Genomic DNA, 16,153 nt, shown 5'->3' on the forward strand with positions numbered 1-16,153 from the left:
CATCTTAGGGCTCAGTTTGTGATGATAAGAGCAGGAATGAAGATGGAGGAACAGAGGAATTAGAGACATAGAAAGTTAAGGGCTGGGAATTCTCTGGTGCTCCAGTGATTAAGGATCCACCCTAGTCGGGCAACTAAGCCCTCGAGCTTTAGAGCCCATGCACCGCAACTAAGATCTAATGCAGCCAAATATATAAAATAAAAATAATTTTTTTAAAAAAGTAATGGCCTGGATGGGGGAGAGGGTTCCAATTTCTGGCTTGATTTAGTGGGTGCATGGGGGTACTGTCCTTGTTAAGGGGGAACCTAGAAGGAAGAGGAGCAGGCTTTTGGAGAAAGATAAGGGAGCAAGTGTCTGAATGTGGTCAGTTGGAGGTACCACTGAGATATTTAAAATGGAGATACCTATCAAGGAGTCAAAAATATGTATCCACGAGCTCATCACTGAGAGTGGGTAAAATCATCAGGATGAGAATTTGACCCCTAGAGGACACAGTTATTCTGAAATCAAACAAAGTTAAATTTTAAAAATAAGTGTGATTGCAACTGTTGTTTAAAATTACTTATAGAAGGAAATGTACTGGAATGTTCATAATAATTATATTTTGGTTGTGGGACTGTGGGTGATTTTTTCCCCTTTCTACCTTTCTGTATTTTCTGAATTTTCTTTCATGGGGCTATTAATTCTTTCTTCATGAAAAAGGAATGAGAATGCTCAGTTTTACCTAATGTTCCTGAAGGATCCGGAAGAATAAAAATTGATGAAACTGCCTTTGGGTTTGGCTGCTGGGCAGTCACCTGGCTAGAGCAGTTTCAGGGGAGTGCTGGCGTCTCAGAGAGGATGGATGGAGGGAGACAGGCAGGGGGGTATAGTGATTAAGGCCAGAGTTTAGAGCTGTCCAACATGGTAGCCACTAGCCACTGGTGACTATTTAAATGTAAATATAAAGTTTTTCAAGATTAAAATTCAGTCCTTCAGTTGCACCAGCCATAGTTCAAGTGCTCCATAGCCACGTGGCCCCATACTGGACAGCACAAATCTAGTGAAATTGCTCAATCGTGTCCGACTCTTTACGATCCCATGGACTGGTAGCCTACCAGACTCCTCCATCCACGGAATTTTCCAGGCAAGAGTACTGCAGTGGGTTGCCATTTCCTTCTCCAGGAGATCTTCCCGACCAAGGGATCGAACCCAGGTCTCTCACATTGCAGGCAGACGCTTTACCGTCTGAGCCACCAGGGGAGCTAAGAGCACTTCTAGAATATCAGAAAACTCTACTGGACCATACTGATGCCAGACTGCCTGGGTTTGAGCCCAAACTCTGCCATTTATGAGCAGTGTGATCTTGGGCAAGATACATTTCTGTGCATCTGTTTCCTCCTTTATAAAACTGGGGTGATCATGTTATTGACCACATAGGGTTGTTTAAATGGATCAATGTACATAAAGCACTTAGAACAGAGTCTGATGTACAGTAGGTTCTGATTATATGCTTTAGGCATCAGGGACTCTGAGGAGACTATTGTTGTAGTGTTAGTCGCTTAGTCATGTCCGACTCTGCAACTCCATGGACTGTAGCCCACCAGGTTCCTCTGTCCATGGAATTCTCCAGGCAAGAATACTGGAGTAGGTTGCCATTCGATTCTCCAAGGGATCTTCCCAACCCAAGGATCAAACCCAGGTCCTGCTTTACAGGTGGATTCTTTACCATCTGAACCACCAGGGAAGCCCCCTAGGAGACTGGTAACATTAAATTTCTTAACCTGGGTGGTGAGTTAATGAGTGTTAATTTTATAGTTATTCTTAAAATATATTTTTTTTCAGATTCTTTTCAATTACAGTTTATCTGTTTTATATTCATACTGTATTTTGCAACAAAAAGTGTTTCCTAAAAACAGTGAGAGAAGGGAAGTGAGAAAGTAAACCCAGATGATGGAGGTTACACTGGGGAGAACAGAGCTAAGAAGGTGGTATGTTAAAGAGGTGGGCAGAAGGGAGGGAGGGTTCTCTTAGGGTTAGGGGGACACGAAGATGTTCTAGGTTGAGGAGAGAGGTCTGGGAGGTGTAAAAGACACAAGAGAGACAGGAGGTGAAGGATGGTGTGAGGTCTGGAAGGCGGCAGGAGAGAAGAGATTAAGCCCCGGGGTGGGTGTTGCCCTTGGAAGGAAGAGGGACACTTCTTTCTCCCAGGCCAGCAGAAAGGAAATAAGAACAGGTGATGTTATTGCTAAGAGGGAGGAAGGAGGGAAAGTGAGGGAATCCTTGGCTTTGAGCTCCTTTGTGGATTGGAGAAGAGGCTGTCTCAGAGGGCAGCTGTGGGTTCAGGAGGTAAGAACAGCTTCTATGAAGAGCAGCTTCTAGGAAGAATAGAAAGAATTGTTGAGTGGTCTAGAAACAAGTAAAAGATGACTAGCCACACTGAGAACCCAGGTAAGGTTCGATTTTTCTTCCCTCGTTTCAGGAGGCTAGGCATGCCAGAGGTGTTGGATAAAACTGAGCCACTTTAGCTTAACATCTAGCAGGACAGAAAGCACCGTGTGCTCCATGACCACTAGGGGGCAGCCTTTGGTTGGTCACTAGAGATTGGACGAAGTTTCCTGTCCTCACAGGGATCTGAGAGAGACAGCATCAGAACTAGGCTTGGGTGCCCTTGGAGATGATCCAGCTGGACCTCCTCTTGATGAAGATGGGGAGATGGCAGCCAGGTAGGGCAGGGGACAGGTCTTGCCCAGGAGACACCATGGCCACACTGGGATCAGAACTCAGGGCTTCGGACCACTAATCTTCCCTTCCTTCTGCAGTACCTGGCTGCCTCCTCTTCTCCAGTGTGTGAAAGGAGGGTGCTGGGCAAGGTATGGAGCAGCAGGGGCCTGAGTGCCAGAATTCTGTTCTAGTTTCCAATTTCCTCCAACCAGAGGACCCAATTTCCAGTTTATTCTGAATCCTTAGATGGTGGTTGAAAAGACAGTTATGGAAGGGCCCGTCAACCATGCTAGGACAGCAGTCTGAAGGTGCCAGGGGATGGACTGTACCCTGCGGTGCCAGCTGGCAGTTCTGTCCTACTGTGTGGTTGTCTCAGCACCTTTCTCACTGTGACATGGGGTCAAGTGGCCAAAGAACGCACACGGAGGTCAGTGTACACATGTGCACTCAGCCCCCTGTTGCTGACTGACAGATCAGCTAGTGCGCATAGCAGCTACTTGGCTGACTTGGGAACTACGCGTGCCCTGTAATTACATGTTGGCCAAACCAGCTCACTAAGTGACCACCCGATGACTACTGCCTGGCCACATGGGACTAGCTGATGGCACAGTCTGCCTGGCCCACAGCCACCATGCCTTGAAGCTAGTAGGTGCTTGATCAGTGTTTGCTGACTGGCTAGCTGGCCAGCTGGCCAGCTTACTGGCTCTCTGCCTGCCTGTCTGGATCTATCTGATCATCTGTGCCGACTGACCAGGCTCTGTTCTCTGGGGCCATACCTGGTGGATGTCATCCATTCCGTTGCTTGCAAACTCAAAGATCAGGTCACTGGGCTGCAGGGCAACAGCCATGCTGTCTTGTCAGAGAGCTGACTGCGGGGCCTGCAGGGCCCACTGGAGCCGCGGTGTTTCCTTGATGAAAAGATGCTGTTCAGATACCTTGAGCCTAGCACCTACTCCTTGAGTCACAGTACAATAGGGGCTGTAGAGAACTGGAGTAGGCAGGGGCCTAACCCAGGTTCAAGGCTGCATGCTGGGCTGGGCCAAGCGCAGGAGTGACCTACAGAGAAGGGAGAGATGGGGACAGTGAGCCAGTCACCTTCCTTCGGTCCTGTTCCCAGGACAGACTGCCAGAAGAGGGACAGCAGGAAAAGGGGAAGACAGTGGGAACAGAAGGGCTGAGCCTTGGTGCCAGTCTGGGTCACGGGGACCTACGCTTGAGCGGACCCCCAAGATACGCAGTCTCCCTCACTTCCCATCCCATGTGGACAAGATGAGACAGAGCAGGACTTTGTGCACTCTCCACCCTGAAGATTAATCCCCAGGGTGTGGCCATAGGGGAAGCCAGGGCAGCCCGAGTGGCCTTGTGGATGGAACGTGAAGACCCCTACAATTCCCTTGGCTGGGGAAAGGACCCCTGTGAGGGATCTGGGTGCACAGGATGGTCTTCTAGACTCTGCCTGACTTGGTCCACCGTGGGAGTAAGGGCCGCTTAGTTCTGAAGGGCAGAGTCCACAGAGGAAGTGATCTCTCACTATAAGGGTTGTGTTGTCAGGGCCAGCGACAGGGGATGGCACTCTCAGACTTGGCCACGCCTCCAGAGAGCCTGATGTCAGAGGGCCGGGGGGCCACATGCCCTGCTCTAGTCACCACCCAGCCACCACCACCCGCTGGGGATGCCGGGCACAATGGCCTCTGTGCTGTATGTGGCTTGGGCTCTTTGGTTTAGCTTTGCTTTCAGTTTCAAGAGTGAACTGTCACCCTGGGAGAGCCCCAGCTGGGGGGAGGGGCCCACAGGAACCTTCCGCATCCTCCAGGGCCAGCTCAGGGCCCCCTTTTCCAGGAAATCTGTCTGCTGCAGCCCACATGTCTCTCCTCTCCCAGAATGCCTCTGGCACTCACAGTCTACACCTCCGGCGCTCACAAGGCACCAGGCCTCTGATTGTTTCCTGTGCTCCCTGCCCTTCTCAAGTCACCTGCGGCGCACCCCGGCCTGCCTCCCAAAGCCCCAGCTCCCCTCCCACGCCCCTCCCACCAAAACATTCTCAGCATCTCCACCCTAACACTCAGGCTACTCCATGTCCAGGTACCATGGCTCTGGCCCCGAGGGTTCGGCTTTGTGTGGCGTCCACATGTGTGTTGGTGTGGCGGGCCTATGATCGGCTTGGTTCAACCACGAGCACCTGAAGAACCGGCTCCATGCACCAGAGGAGGAGCCACACACTTGACCCCTACCTCCTCAGCACTCCTTTGCCAGTGCCAGGGTGGCAAAACCTCCTCCTGGCCCAGAAAGAAATGAGGAACTTCAGAGAGGGGCAAAGGGGAGGAAAGGGAGGGGGACCACGGATGACCCTCCCAGATGACCACTCTCCCCCACAGGAGACACCCAGGCCTCTCCCACTTCCTTTCCGTTAGCCCACACGGCTGGCTCCACCCTCTCCCCACCCCCACACTCACCCCCACACCTTGCCACCCACCCCCAACCAAAAACCTTTGAGAAGTCACTCGACTCAACCTGGCAGGTCTGAGTTTCCCTTTGGGTGAATGAGAGGCCCAGCACTGCGAGAAGCTAAAACGCCTTAAACCACTGGCGCCCACCCCACCCCACCCTACCCCCACCCCCACCTGCACATGACCCACGTGACCCGGTGTCTGTGGCCTCCCAGAGAAGCCTTCCAGGGCCATTTATGCTTGGAAGGTCTGTCTCCCCCAGCCAAAGCGCCCCAAGGCCTGCATTCCGCAGCTCCCGCCCTCCCACAGGCCGGCTGTCTGCCCCCAGGAAGCGTTCTCATACTAATCAAATGAAAGGTGATCACTTTCACCTAATCCCACTTTGTCTAAACATGAAACTCCTGTGTCTGCCCCTCTCCCTCCAAGGTCATTCTGCCATGGCCTTTCCCTGCAGGTTTGCTCATTGCTCTGGCTTCTCTTCGCAGATCAGTGTTTGATGCTTGTGAGCTCTCTGCCTGGGGAACTTCTGGATGCCTTCCTTACCTCCCCCATTAGAAAGCGGCTTCACTGAGGGCAGGGACGCCGGTGCTGCTCACTGATGAAGCTTAGCATGTAGCAGATGCCCAATGTGTGTTGGTGGAACGAATACATCAATGAATGAATGAATGAATGACACTGGTCAATCGGTACCTGTGAGGTGGGGTGTGTTCTCTGGGCTGTAAGTATACGAATGTGTTTACTGGGTGTGGGGTAGGTGTCCAGTGGTCTAGCTTACAGGAAAGAGAAACGTGTGCCCTGTGTGTGTGCTATGTCTGTGTATTTTTGCATGGTAATTTATAACTAGGAGTGGGAGCTAGGGAGGGAGTTCCCTGTGGGTGTGCGAGCACACTGCAGATATATGTATGTGCCGGGTGTGGGGACAAGTGCGTGAGAGCCTCTGTGTGTCAAAGGGCTTTGGTCCTGGTCGGGCCAGCAGAGCCACAAGCACAGTCGTCGGTTCCTCCTCCTCCAGGCCTGCCTTCGTGAGAATGACAAGCCCAAGCTAATACTAGCTGCTGCCGGCTGGCAGAAGCTGGCTGTGGTGAAGTGGGCTGGGGCGGGGCCTAGTGGCCACCACCACCCAGCGCCACCCCTCCCCCAACATGGAAAATTCAAAATCCTCTTGCTTCCCAGGGAGAGCATGCCAGAGTAGAATGTGTATATGGCCCATGCGTCCTAGGGGTGAGCCCCCAGGGTCCACTCTGCTGGGGGGTGGGGTGTGGTAGGAGAGGGAAGGCAGCTCTGCACTAGATTGGATGGAGCCCTTAGCCATCAATGCAAAGAGAGATTTGAAATAAAAGAAAGGCAAATCCAGTTGCCTTCTTTAATTATCAGCATATCTCAGTATCCAAATTCAGGGTTCTTCAAGTCTGAAGCTAAGGTGAACTCGTGTGTGTGTGTGTGTGTGTGTGTGTGTGTGTGTGTGCGCGCGCGTGCGTGTGTGCGTGTGTGTGTGTGTGTGTGTGTGTGTGTACGGTGGGATTGGCTGTCCTACTCTCTTGGTCAAGGCTAAGAAAACTCTCCCTTCACCCCTATGGAACCTTCCAGTCCAGAAGGTTTCACCCTTCCCCCTTCGGATGTTTGAGGATTTGAAAGTGAGAGGTGGGGAGCAGTCATTTGCATGTTCACTCACTCTCCCCCAAGTCCCTCAAAATAACCTCCCTCTCCCAGGAACCTGAAACCAAAGAAGCCACCAGCACAGAAGGCCCGCCCTGCTGGAGGCCGGAGAGGCCCGCACAGGGGCTCCCCTCTCTGGCATCCTCAGAGATACTCTGGAACACAGATTCAACTGCCTAGAGCCCTGGACACTGCCTTATCGATGAGTGGGGGGCTAAGGAGGTCCACAAGGACCCTGGGCTCACCTGGTAACCCTTAGTTACCAGTGCTGAGATCCTCCCACCCCACCTCTTCATTGCAAAGCTCACAGCTGGCTCCAGTCAAAGTCCACTCCCAGAGGGGCAAGAGCTCCCCTCCCTTTGAGGCCACTGCAGTATCCCTGGCTCCCAGGGCCTGTCCTGCTTGGGCTGAAAGCAAAGCCTCTGTGAGAGCATATGGCCCCAGCTACTGAACGTGTGTGTGAGTGTGTGTGTGTGTGTGTGTGTGTGTGTGTGTGTGTGTGCAGGCACACCACAGGAGGGAGCAAGCAAGCGAGGGCGCCCACATCCCGGGCTTGCAAATGCACACCTCTGGCTCTCTGTGGTTGTGACTGCATTTCAAAACCAAAATAGCAAAATAGAAGCGGTTTGGGCTGTTTCTGCGTCATCACAGCTGGGCCCCCTTCAGACCCTCTCTGGGGCTGTCACTGGAACACGTCAAGCGGTGTCCAGCACTCACCCATTGGGGCCTCCTCCACAGGAAACAGCCCCAATGTGAAAGCCACGTCCGCAGTCTCCGTGGAGCAAGTTTAAATCTACAGCCGCTCAGCCGAGCCAATGGCTCTCACAGAATCACTAATAACACCCGTGGCATTTTCACACACGCCAGCAAACATGGGGGCCAGATGGTCAGCCAGGCCCGCAGAGCAGCATTCTCATGTTCCTCGTCCTCTCACAGCCAGCCCTCACTCCTGAAATACCCCGTCCTCCCTGAAACCTTTCTGGAATTCTCTGGAAAGGAAGTGACAATTTCCTTCATGCCATTTCCCACTCCCTCAACACCCCTCCCCCACAACCACAAACAAAGTGGAAACTACCCCAGGAATAGCTGTACCCTCCACTTAAAAACAGCCCCTCCTCTGGCTAATAGTCATCAAGCAGCATATTTGCACGCGGCACCACGTGATCAGCGGCGTGTGTTTAAGAGACAGAAGGTCAGACCCAAGGGTCCAGTCTGTAGCCATGGACCAAGCAGAAGTAGCCCAAGTGTGGGACTCCCCTACAATCTTGGTCCAACTAGGGCTGGACTCCAATCAGCCATCCAAAACCCCCCTCCTTGAGCAAAATGCCCAGTGAAGGGGCCCCCCTGCCACAGCGATTTTGTCAGCTTCTTCTCCTCTATTCCTGCCTTCTACCACCCCCTCCATCTGAGATGAAATCAGGAAGAGGGAGGGAAAAAATAAATGTTTTGCAAGCTCTGTTGATTGGGGTTTCTCTGTGCTCATTTACAAGAAACCCAGTTTCCTTCCTTGGCCCTCGGTCACTGCCTGATTCCTTGTAGGGTTTGTCAGAGCTCTCACGGTGAGGCAGGCCCGGAGCTCTTCTTCCACTGTCCCTACCCTTTCTCAGCTGCAAGCTTGCCCCTGCCTTCCCAGCCCCACAGCTGGCCCCATGGAGGGGCAGTTAAGGCTGCAGGCCACAAGCACAGAGATGCGTGCTCCTCTTTCTCCAGGAGACCCATCAGCCCTCTCCCGGCTGCATCCTAACAAGAGGTGGGACCGCAGAGAAGTCAGCCATCTTTCTGGGCTGTGCTTTCTGTCATCCTTAAAGTGGGTGAGGGCTGAGGGGAATCCAGGCCTAGTAGGGGCTCACCAGGGTGTCTCGGGTGAATGAAGATGGTGGTGGGAAAGTGCTTTGAAAATTAAAACACACTCATTCAGATGACAAGTTCCAGGTGACCTCCCAGAGACCAAAGGGGACTGGGGACCCCATTAAGCTCCCGGAAGTGCCCTCATGGCTCTAGAACATAGTCAGGGTGGGCTGCAGGCTTCCAGCGGTCGCCTTGGAGGGGGGCTGGCTCCTTTGCTAAGGTTGGGGGCCTTGCAGGAGGGACAGACGGCTGTGGTTGGAGGGGTGCTCCCAGTTCCCTGTCCTCACCGCCTCCACCCGGCCCCAGCCCTCTGGGTTGTGGTTATGTGGCAAGAAGAGCACTACAGAAGCCCCAGTAGGGGAGGAGAGGTGGGGGAAGGGTTATGTCAAAGGGAACCTATTTTCCCAGCTGCCCTGACTCCCAGGGGCCTGGCCTGAGAAAGCTGAAAGAGCACCCCCTGGAGGTGCCTGCAGCCACCACACCCTCATCTCCAGAGCTCCAGGAACCAGGAGGAGGCAGAGTACTCCCGGGGAGGGGAAGAGAAGAACAAGTCAGTGATGGGGAAGACAGGCTGCAGGAACAAGGCCAAAGCCAAGTCAGGGGCAGCTCCTGAACCCCAGGGGGTGCACTGCCAGCCACAGCCTAGGTGAAGACCTCAGAAGTTTCTGCAAACTGTAAGGGCACAGGAGAGAAGCTTTGCCTTGGGGCTTAGGCAGGTCACCTTCTTCCTCTGGGAAACGGGGACACCCTCCCTAGCACAAAGGGTCATCGTGGAAAGCCAGTGAGTTAACATAGGTGAAAGCTCTGTTACGTTCTAAGTGTGTTTTTAGATTTCCTGGTCAGATTTGTGTCTTTCAGGCTGAGGTCATGCATTAAGCATTCATGATATCTTTACCTAGATGGACAGGAAGAAAGGGAAATGGAAGTAGTGGGATGAAATGGACACTGAGGGGGACATAATCAACAATTATCAAACATGGTAGAGAGCAGAAACAAGTTTGACTATGGGGAGGGGGTGCAAGAGTTTGGCTGGTGGGGGGGCCACAGGGAAATCAGGAGGATAAGTGCATAAGCCTCGATCCAACTGGGAGTCACTGTTGATTCTTGAGCAAGGGAGGGGCACAGAGCAAGCCATTTTCTAGGAAGATCAGTTTGATCTGACTGAGTGGAGGCGATGGAAGGGGACCAGATGGGTGGCTGGAACCAAGGAGGTGACTCCTAGGGCCACCCTGAAGAAATAAAATGACAGAGGGTGGGGTCATATAGACTTGTAGAGACCCCAAGGTTGCAGCCAGTTCTTCCCATGAAAATGGTAAAAAGACAGAGATTAAGGCAGGAAGTATGGCAAGAACATGAGTTCAGTTCAGACATTTTGAAGTTGGGATGATCTTAAAAAAAAAACAAAACAGCGTTAATGATGGAACAAAAGACAGCCCAGAGAGTCACTTTTGCTAAACACACACATCCCCTGGCAGGAGGAGTTTCCATGAGCCTTCAGCAGCCAGAGAAACAGGCCTGGCCTGGTGAGGCTTGCATTCCCAACACTGTGGCAGGAAGCCACATGTGCTGAATGAAAGATGCTCTGCCACCCCACCCCTGCCCATAGGAAGTCTATCTGTTTCCATGGTGTATGTGTGGGGGGCGTCGACAGACACACTGACCAGAGACTAATTAAATTTACTAGCGGGTTTTTTTAGAAGCTAGGGCAATCTGTGAGTAGGCACCAACAGGATATTAATTCAGATAACTTTTATTGGAGGGGCAGTGTTCTTGGTCGAGGTCCCTGCCAGCACATGTCCTAGAAACAAATGCAGAGGCTCCCCACTCATATCGAGGGCTCCCCCAGCTGGACGGGGTGGCTCCAGGTTGAGACCTGCTGTTTCTTCCAAATGCCTCCTTCCCCTACGGGCCACTTTCCAGGTGAGCAGAAGCAAGGAGCAGTCCAGCATCCCACGCACAAAGGATAAGGTGGAAAAGAGCCCACGGGTAGGGGTGGGCAGGCAGGGAGGGCAGCTCGAGCCCCAATGTCACTGTGAGCTCTTGGGGCTCCTCCCCACACGACTGAAAGCCTCTCCTTGATTCAGTCTCAGGATGTGAAAGTTAAAAGGGCCCTGAAAGATCAGCGCATCCATCCTTCCTGTCATCTGGCTTCAGAGTTCTCGAGGAAGAAGTGACTTGCTCAAGGTCACACAGCTAGTGGCGGTGACTCCTAGGTGACCTTTCTTCCTCCCCTCCTCATTGTCTCTAGGCAGCCTCAAAAAAGCCAACCCTTTTCTCTGGTGAGGACAGACAGCAGCCCGAGACTCAGGGCTGGCAAACAACAATGAGGCCACACATGTGCAGAACACATTTAACTTTTGCAATTATTTCCCCACCTCCGTGCCTTTGTTCACACCGTCCCCCAGGCCTGATATGCCCTTCCCCAATTTTTGTAGCTCCGATTCCCATCCTGCACTCAAGATTTGAAACAAATGTCACGTCCTTTTCAAAGCCTTACCTGCTTTCCCCTCACCTGATGAAGGCTCACCTCCCTCACCTCCTCTTCTTAATGCTTTATGTGCCAAATTCACCCCACCATCTGTTTTTATGTGGTTGGTGAGCTAAGGATGGTTTTTACATTTTTTTTAACGATTGGGGGGAAGAAGTCAAAAGAAGAATGATATTTCATGCCACAGGAGTATTATATGAAGTTCAAATTTCAGTGTTCACAAAGAAAGTTTTATTGACACGCAGCTATACGCATTCGTTTACGTATTGTCTGGGTGGGTTTTGCATCATGAGTTGTTGTGACAGAGTTCCCATGGGCCATAAAGCCTACATGATTTACTGTGTGGTCCTTTGAAAGAAAAGTTTGCTGACTCCTGGACTAAAGGCTTCACTCCCCTTCAGAGGGAATACATTCATCAAGTTCCTTTCAGAGAAGAATGTCACAGACTCAGAGGTGCCTGGAGGGAGCCGTGGAACATCAAATACAAATGCTAGATTTTCATCAGAATGTTCTGGCCCACGATGTGACCTTGAGTAAGTCACTTATGCTTTGTGGATCTCAGTTTCCTCAGCCGCACAACGAGGCGGGGGTGGAGGGGGGTGGGGTGGGGGTTGGCCAGCATGGCCTCAGGCCCTTTCTGGCCCTGTGATTTAGAGACTCAGCAGTGTCCTGCATTTCCAACTCACATACTTTTGAGCAGGCACCATTCTGATCATTTTCTCTCAGAACAAGACCTCACAGAAGGTGCCCCTCCTCAGCTGTGGTTTTCCCTACCAAGTGGGCCCCCTCATTTATACCCACCTGCCCCCCCTGACCCTTCCCTTCTGCTACCCTTCTCTCTGAATTCTTCTCCCTGCAAAATGAAGATGGCCTCCTCTGAGAAGGAACCCCCACCTCAGTGGTCCAGGAGCTTCCACTGTGGCGGTAGGGGTGGGCAGAAGGAGAGAAGGACTCTCAGCTCTCCTTGGCTCCCAGAGGCCACCGCAGACAGGCAGGAGACAGGACCAGCCCTCCCCGCACCCCTGCTCTGCCAGAGGAAACAGCCCCTCTCTGCCACTTCCTGTCCCAGGGGTTTCAGCAGTTTCCCCTTCAGGGCCTGCTGGCCCTCCCAGCCCCGCCTCTGCCCCACACAGGTCAGAGAGTGCAGAGAGGGGAGGGGCCCTGCGAGTGAGTGGGGAAGATCCCTCACAGGAAGGCTGAGGAGACAGTTGTCTACACAAGGGGACGTCCCAGCAGCTCTTCTGCCAGCCTGCTTGGGCCAGGGGAGCCAGGACCTGGGTGGGAGGTGGAGTTGTCTCCATAAACCCTCTCCTGTTAGCAGATACGTAGACGTGAGCTCATCACTTCACCAGGTGATCACCTCGGGGAGCAGAGTGCGCCTGCTGGGTAAAAGACTGGGCTGTAAATGCTGAGGTCAATGTCCACCTGGGCTGAGGGCCAGGCTTGGGCGGCTTCACATGGGGAGACGTGTTGAAGCAAGAATGCCTGGGGAAACCAGGCCAACCACAGGGGTTATTTCGGAGGAGCAGGTGACACTGAAATGAATGGCACATCATAACTGCATGATTTTGTCCCTAGCACTGAGGGTCAGAGGCAACAATGGAGAGTAAAGTATTCTATTACATGCGAGTCAAGGGTGGTGGCATTTTCTGGGTGATGGAACAGGAAGCTATCACATTCCATAGCTGCTGCTGATTTGGTGTGGTGACTTCTACTTGTAAATGCCTCGCAGTTGCCTTTACAAGGTGGGGCTCCTAGCAGTGGGGCTGGGTGCCCACGAGGGACCAGGGCAGGTGACCCAAGGCCATGGGTCAGAGGAGCAGTAGCCGCCTGAGGCTCTGCACATCTGCCCAGTTGTTAGTTCTCCTGAAGACAGGTTAGAAGTACATGACAATGGTTCTAGAAGCCTCAATGCTTGGAATGAGGTCCTCATAGTGGGTAGATGCAACCACCTCAGCCCCCTGTGGTAATATTGTTCCATGAGGTTCAAGTAGCAGTGAGAAAAGCTAAGGAGACGCATAGAAATGATGGCTCTGAGAAGACCAACAAAAAAAGACGGTCTTGCTACCTCTCTCGGCTCTGAGAGATCATCTTCTTGGGCTTTTGACCAAGAGTCCCGCCCAAGCAGGCCTTCTGTCAAGAGAGCAATCTGGTTTTGCCCTCTGCCCTCTCCCTCTATGCCTCCAGGGCCAAAAAGAGCCAGTACCCCTGCCATAGGACCCATCGCCCATGAGGGGACTGTCTGCTCCGCCCCGTGAGTTGGAGTGAATACTGCTTCACAGCTGGTATGGAAGATGCGAAGGAAGTGTCAGAGACAACATCTGGACGTGCACCTGGGCCCCTGCCAGCCCCTCCCTACATCTGCAGTGCAAACCCAGGGCCAGGGCTTGGTTACGAGCCCGACTCAGAGCTGGTGGCACGTGTTTGGAAAGCACATCTGACTGGGCGGAGGAGGTGGAAGCACTTGAGATTGCTGCCAGCTCAGGGCCAGCGCTTGCGGGGTTGGCACCAATCTGAGCTAGGGCTGGGCCCAGGGTGGCGGGTGTGGCCGCCGTGGCCTTAGCCACGGGCCTGTGGCGGGAGGGGCAGGAGGGCATGGGTACTTGTTTAAAGCGGGCAAGGTTTTCCTCTTGTGCCCTCGGATATCACTCCGGGCTGCTTCCTCTGCTTCTGGGGCAGGGGACCAAAGAGTAACCATTACAGGGAGACAGGACAGCACGGATTTATATCTACCAGGTAAGAGCGTGGGCTTGATGTCATGCCAGGCACTTTCCATAGGCTATCTCTTTTCATTCTTACAACATCCCAAAGTAGCTAGTCAGTGGCAGAGCCCAGGTTTGAAGTCAGGCTTATTTCCAACTAACTGTTGAACTGTTAGTGCTCTTTGAACTGTTTTCAGTTACATGTATTTTGGTAGTAATCCTGTTTTAATAGTTCCATTTTACAAACAGCACAAGTGAGGCCTAGAAAAGATGAGGTAACATGACCAATGTCACACTGCCTGTCAAGAATGGAGGCAGAACTCAAACCCAGGTCTGTGTGACCTCAATGTCTGTGCTCTTCCCACGCAGCCCCATGCTGGCGACCATCTGCTCAGAGCCCTAACTCTATACCCAGTATTGAAGGCTCAGAGCCCCTATGAGATCCTTCCCTTCAGGCTCCATGTGATAAGTGAAACCTATGCTGGGCAAAGATGCACCAGAATGGAGACAAGTTGAGCCCTTGTGGAGGATAAGTACTGTGGAGTAGGAGTGATGAAGTTTCTGGTGATGAAGGAGTCCTGTACCTTAGGAGCCTGTTTCCAGAGAGTTCTTGGCTCCAGACCCGGAGTGGCCTAGACATGGTCCCTACCCCATAAACACACACTTGCTCTCGACTTACACATAATTTAAGTCTGGGTTCTTATCTCAGGGTGTTGGTTCACCTGTTTACTCAAACATTTATGGAAAGTCAGAGCTGAACACCTCATAGGTGCCAGGTCTGTGGCCTGGGGCCTATCGTTGGGCCCACCCTATTCTCTGTGGTAAGGTCTATTCGCAGATAAGTCCCCGGTAAGCTGGGTTAGTGCATCTGCCTAAACAATATTACTAGAGTTTTCTCTTTTTTTTAAATTTTTTTGGGGTTTTTTTTCCCCCCTCAAAACACTTCTATAGCAAGTGTCTCTTCAAAACTGAGGCTTAGAGGTTGGGGGAAAAGGGCAAGTGACTGCTAATGGGTATAGAGTTTCTTTATGGGGTGATGAAGCTAGAACTGCTCAGGCCACACTCCAGGTCTTCTTACTTCTGATGCCAAGGCTCTCTTCCTCCCATCAGCCTCAGCATAACCCTGAGCAACCATAACTGCTGAAGTTCTGTGAGTGTGCAAGGCAGCCCTATGCATGGCGTCCCCTGTGGTGGTGGGGTCTTAAGCAACAGGGTAGGAGTAGAAAATGCTCTAGAGCTGGGCCTTTAACCTAGGTCTCCATGAGCATGGCCAGGTCCCTGCCCCTCTCTGAACCCCAGCATCCCCATTTGTTAAGTGAAGTGAGTTGAGTTTGGTGATCCTTTACAAAAGATTCCACCAGCTCTGACTCTTTGCAGTTCTCATTATAAAGCACTGCAGAATGGAAGAGACCGGCATGTCAAATACCAGATTTTTCTTGGAGTGCTGCAGGGAGCTGGCTGTGATTAGGGGTTCCAGCTGATGCTCCTCACAGGCATGGTGACAACCAGGACCTTCCCGCGAAAGTCACAAGCTCTCTGAGGACTCCTCGGCTCAGTTTCTCTATGGGGGGATGGGGGTGGCTCGGACCTGATATCACTCCTCCCCACCCGCTGCCCCTGCCCACCCGCAGTGCTAGGTGGTAGAATAACCCTTCATGAGACCCAATGATCACATCCTTTGGCGAAGTCGTGAACCAGGTTCTTGGCCGAGCTCCCAGGCCACCCCCAGTTGGCGCAGAGCTTGCCTCCGCGGTGGAGGGAGCGATCACTGCCGGCCACCAATCTAGTCCCCGCTGGACAGGATGTTTCCACATCAAGCCCCACTTCCTGCAGCTAGGCCTGGGCTCCGGTTTCCCCCTTCTCCTGCCATCTGGTCGCCTGCCCTCTGCCCCTTCCTCTTGCTGGGTGTTTACAGGCTGCCTTATCAGCCTGGGGAATCTGGGCCTCACCCAGTCGGCTGCCCCGCCCCGCCCGGCGCAGCCCGCCCCGCCCAGGGCCCTACCTGCTGTGGTTTCGTCACTCCAGGCAGGCACCCCTACATCCCCTCCCCACCGCAGGCAGGCAGGGGGTGTGGATGAAGGCTTGCAGCCTGCCAGAGTGAGACCTGAATATTCATAGCAAGTCATCCACCTGGTCCAGGCATTCTCTCTCTATTGTCATGGTCTCTATCTGCAGGCTATGGGGATAGAAATGAGGCCCTCGGGCTGCAGAGGCGGCCAAGTTTGGCCTGGAGAGCCTCCACCAACAGTTCTTCTGTTCTCAGCCACCCAGAAATAAGCAGTGTGGGGGCAGGGGGCAGCACAAGGGCG

General features: G+C 52.8%; 1 protein-coding gene across 3 annotated transcripts in view; it reads right to left on the bottom strand.

Annotated features, from left to right (window-relative positions):
• Positions 1-16,153, bottom strand: part of ELF4 (E74 like ETS transcription factor 4) — a 39,433-nt gene that overhangs the window by 10,696 nt on the left and 12,584 nt on the right. For 2 of the 3 annotated variants that reach the window (XM_061137205.1, XM_061137206.1), the window contains exon 2: positions 3,480-3,759. In XM_061137205.1, coding sequence (XP_060993188.1) covers positions 3,480-3,551 — 72 coding nt within the window. In that variant the 5' untranslated portion in view covers positions 3,552-3,759. Of the gene's footprint in view, positions 1-724; positions 2,358-3,479; positions 3,760-16,153 lie in introns of all 3 variants that reach the window. The other variant, XM_061137207.1, reaches the window with a different exon arrangement.

This window comes from Dama dama, chromosome X (assembly GCF_033118175.1).
Source record: "Dama dama isolate Ldn47 chromosome X, ASM3311817v1, whole genome shotgun sequence".
Lineage (NCBI taxonomy): Eukaryota > Metazoa > Chordata > Mammalia > Artiodactyla > Cervidae > Dama > Dama dama.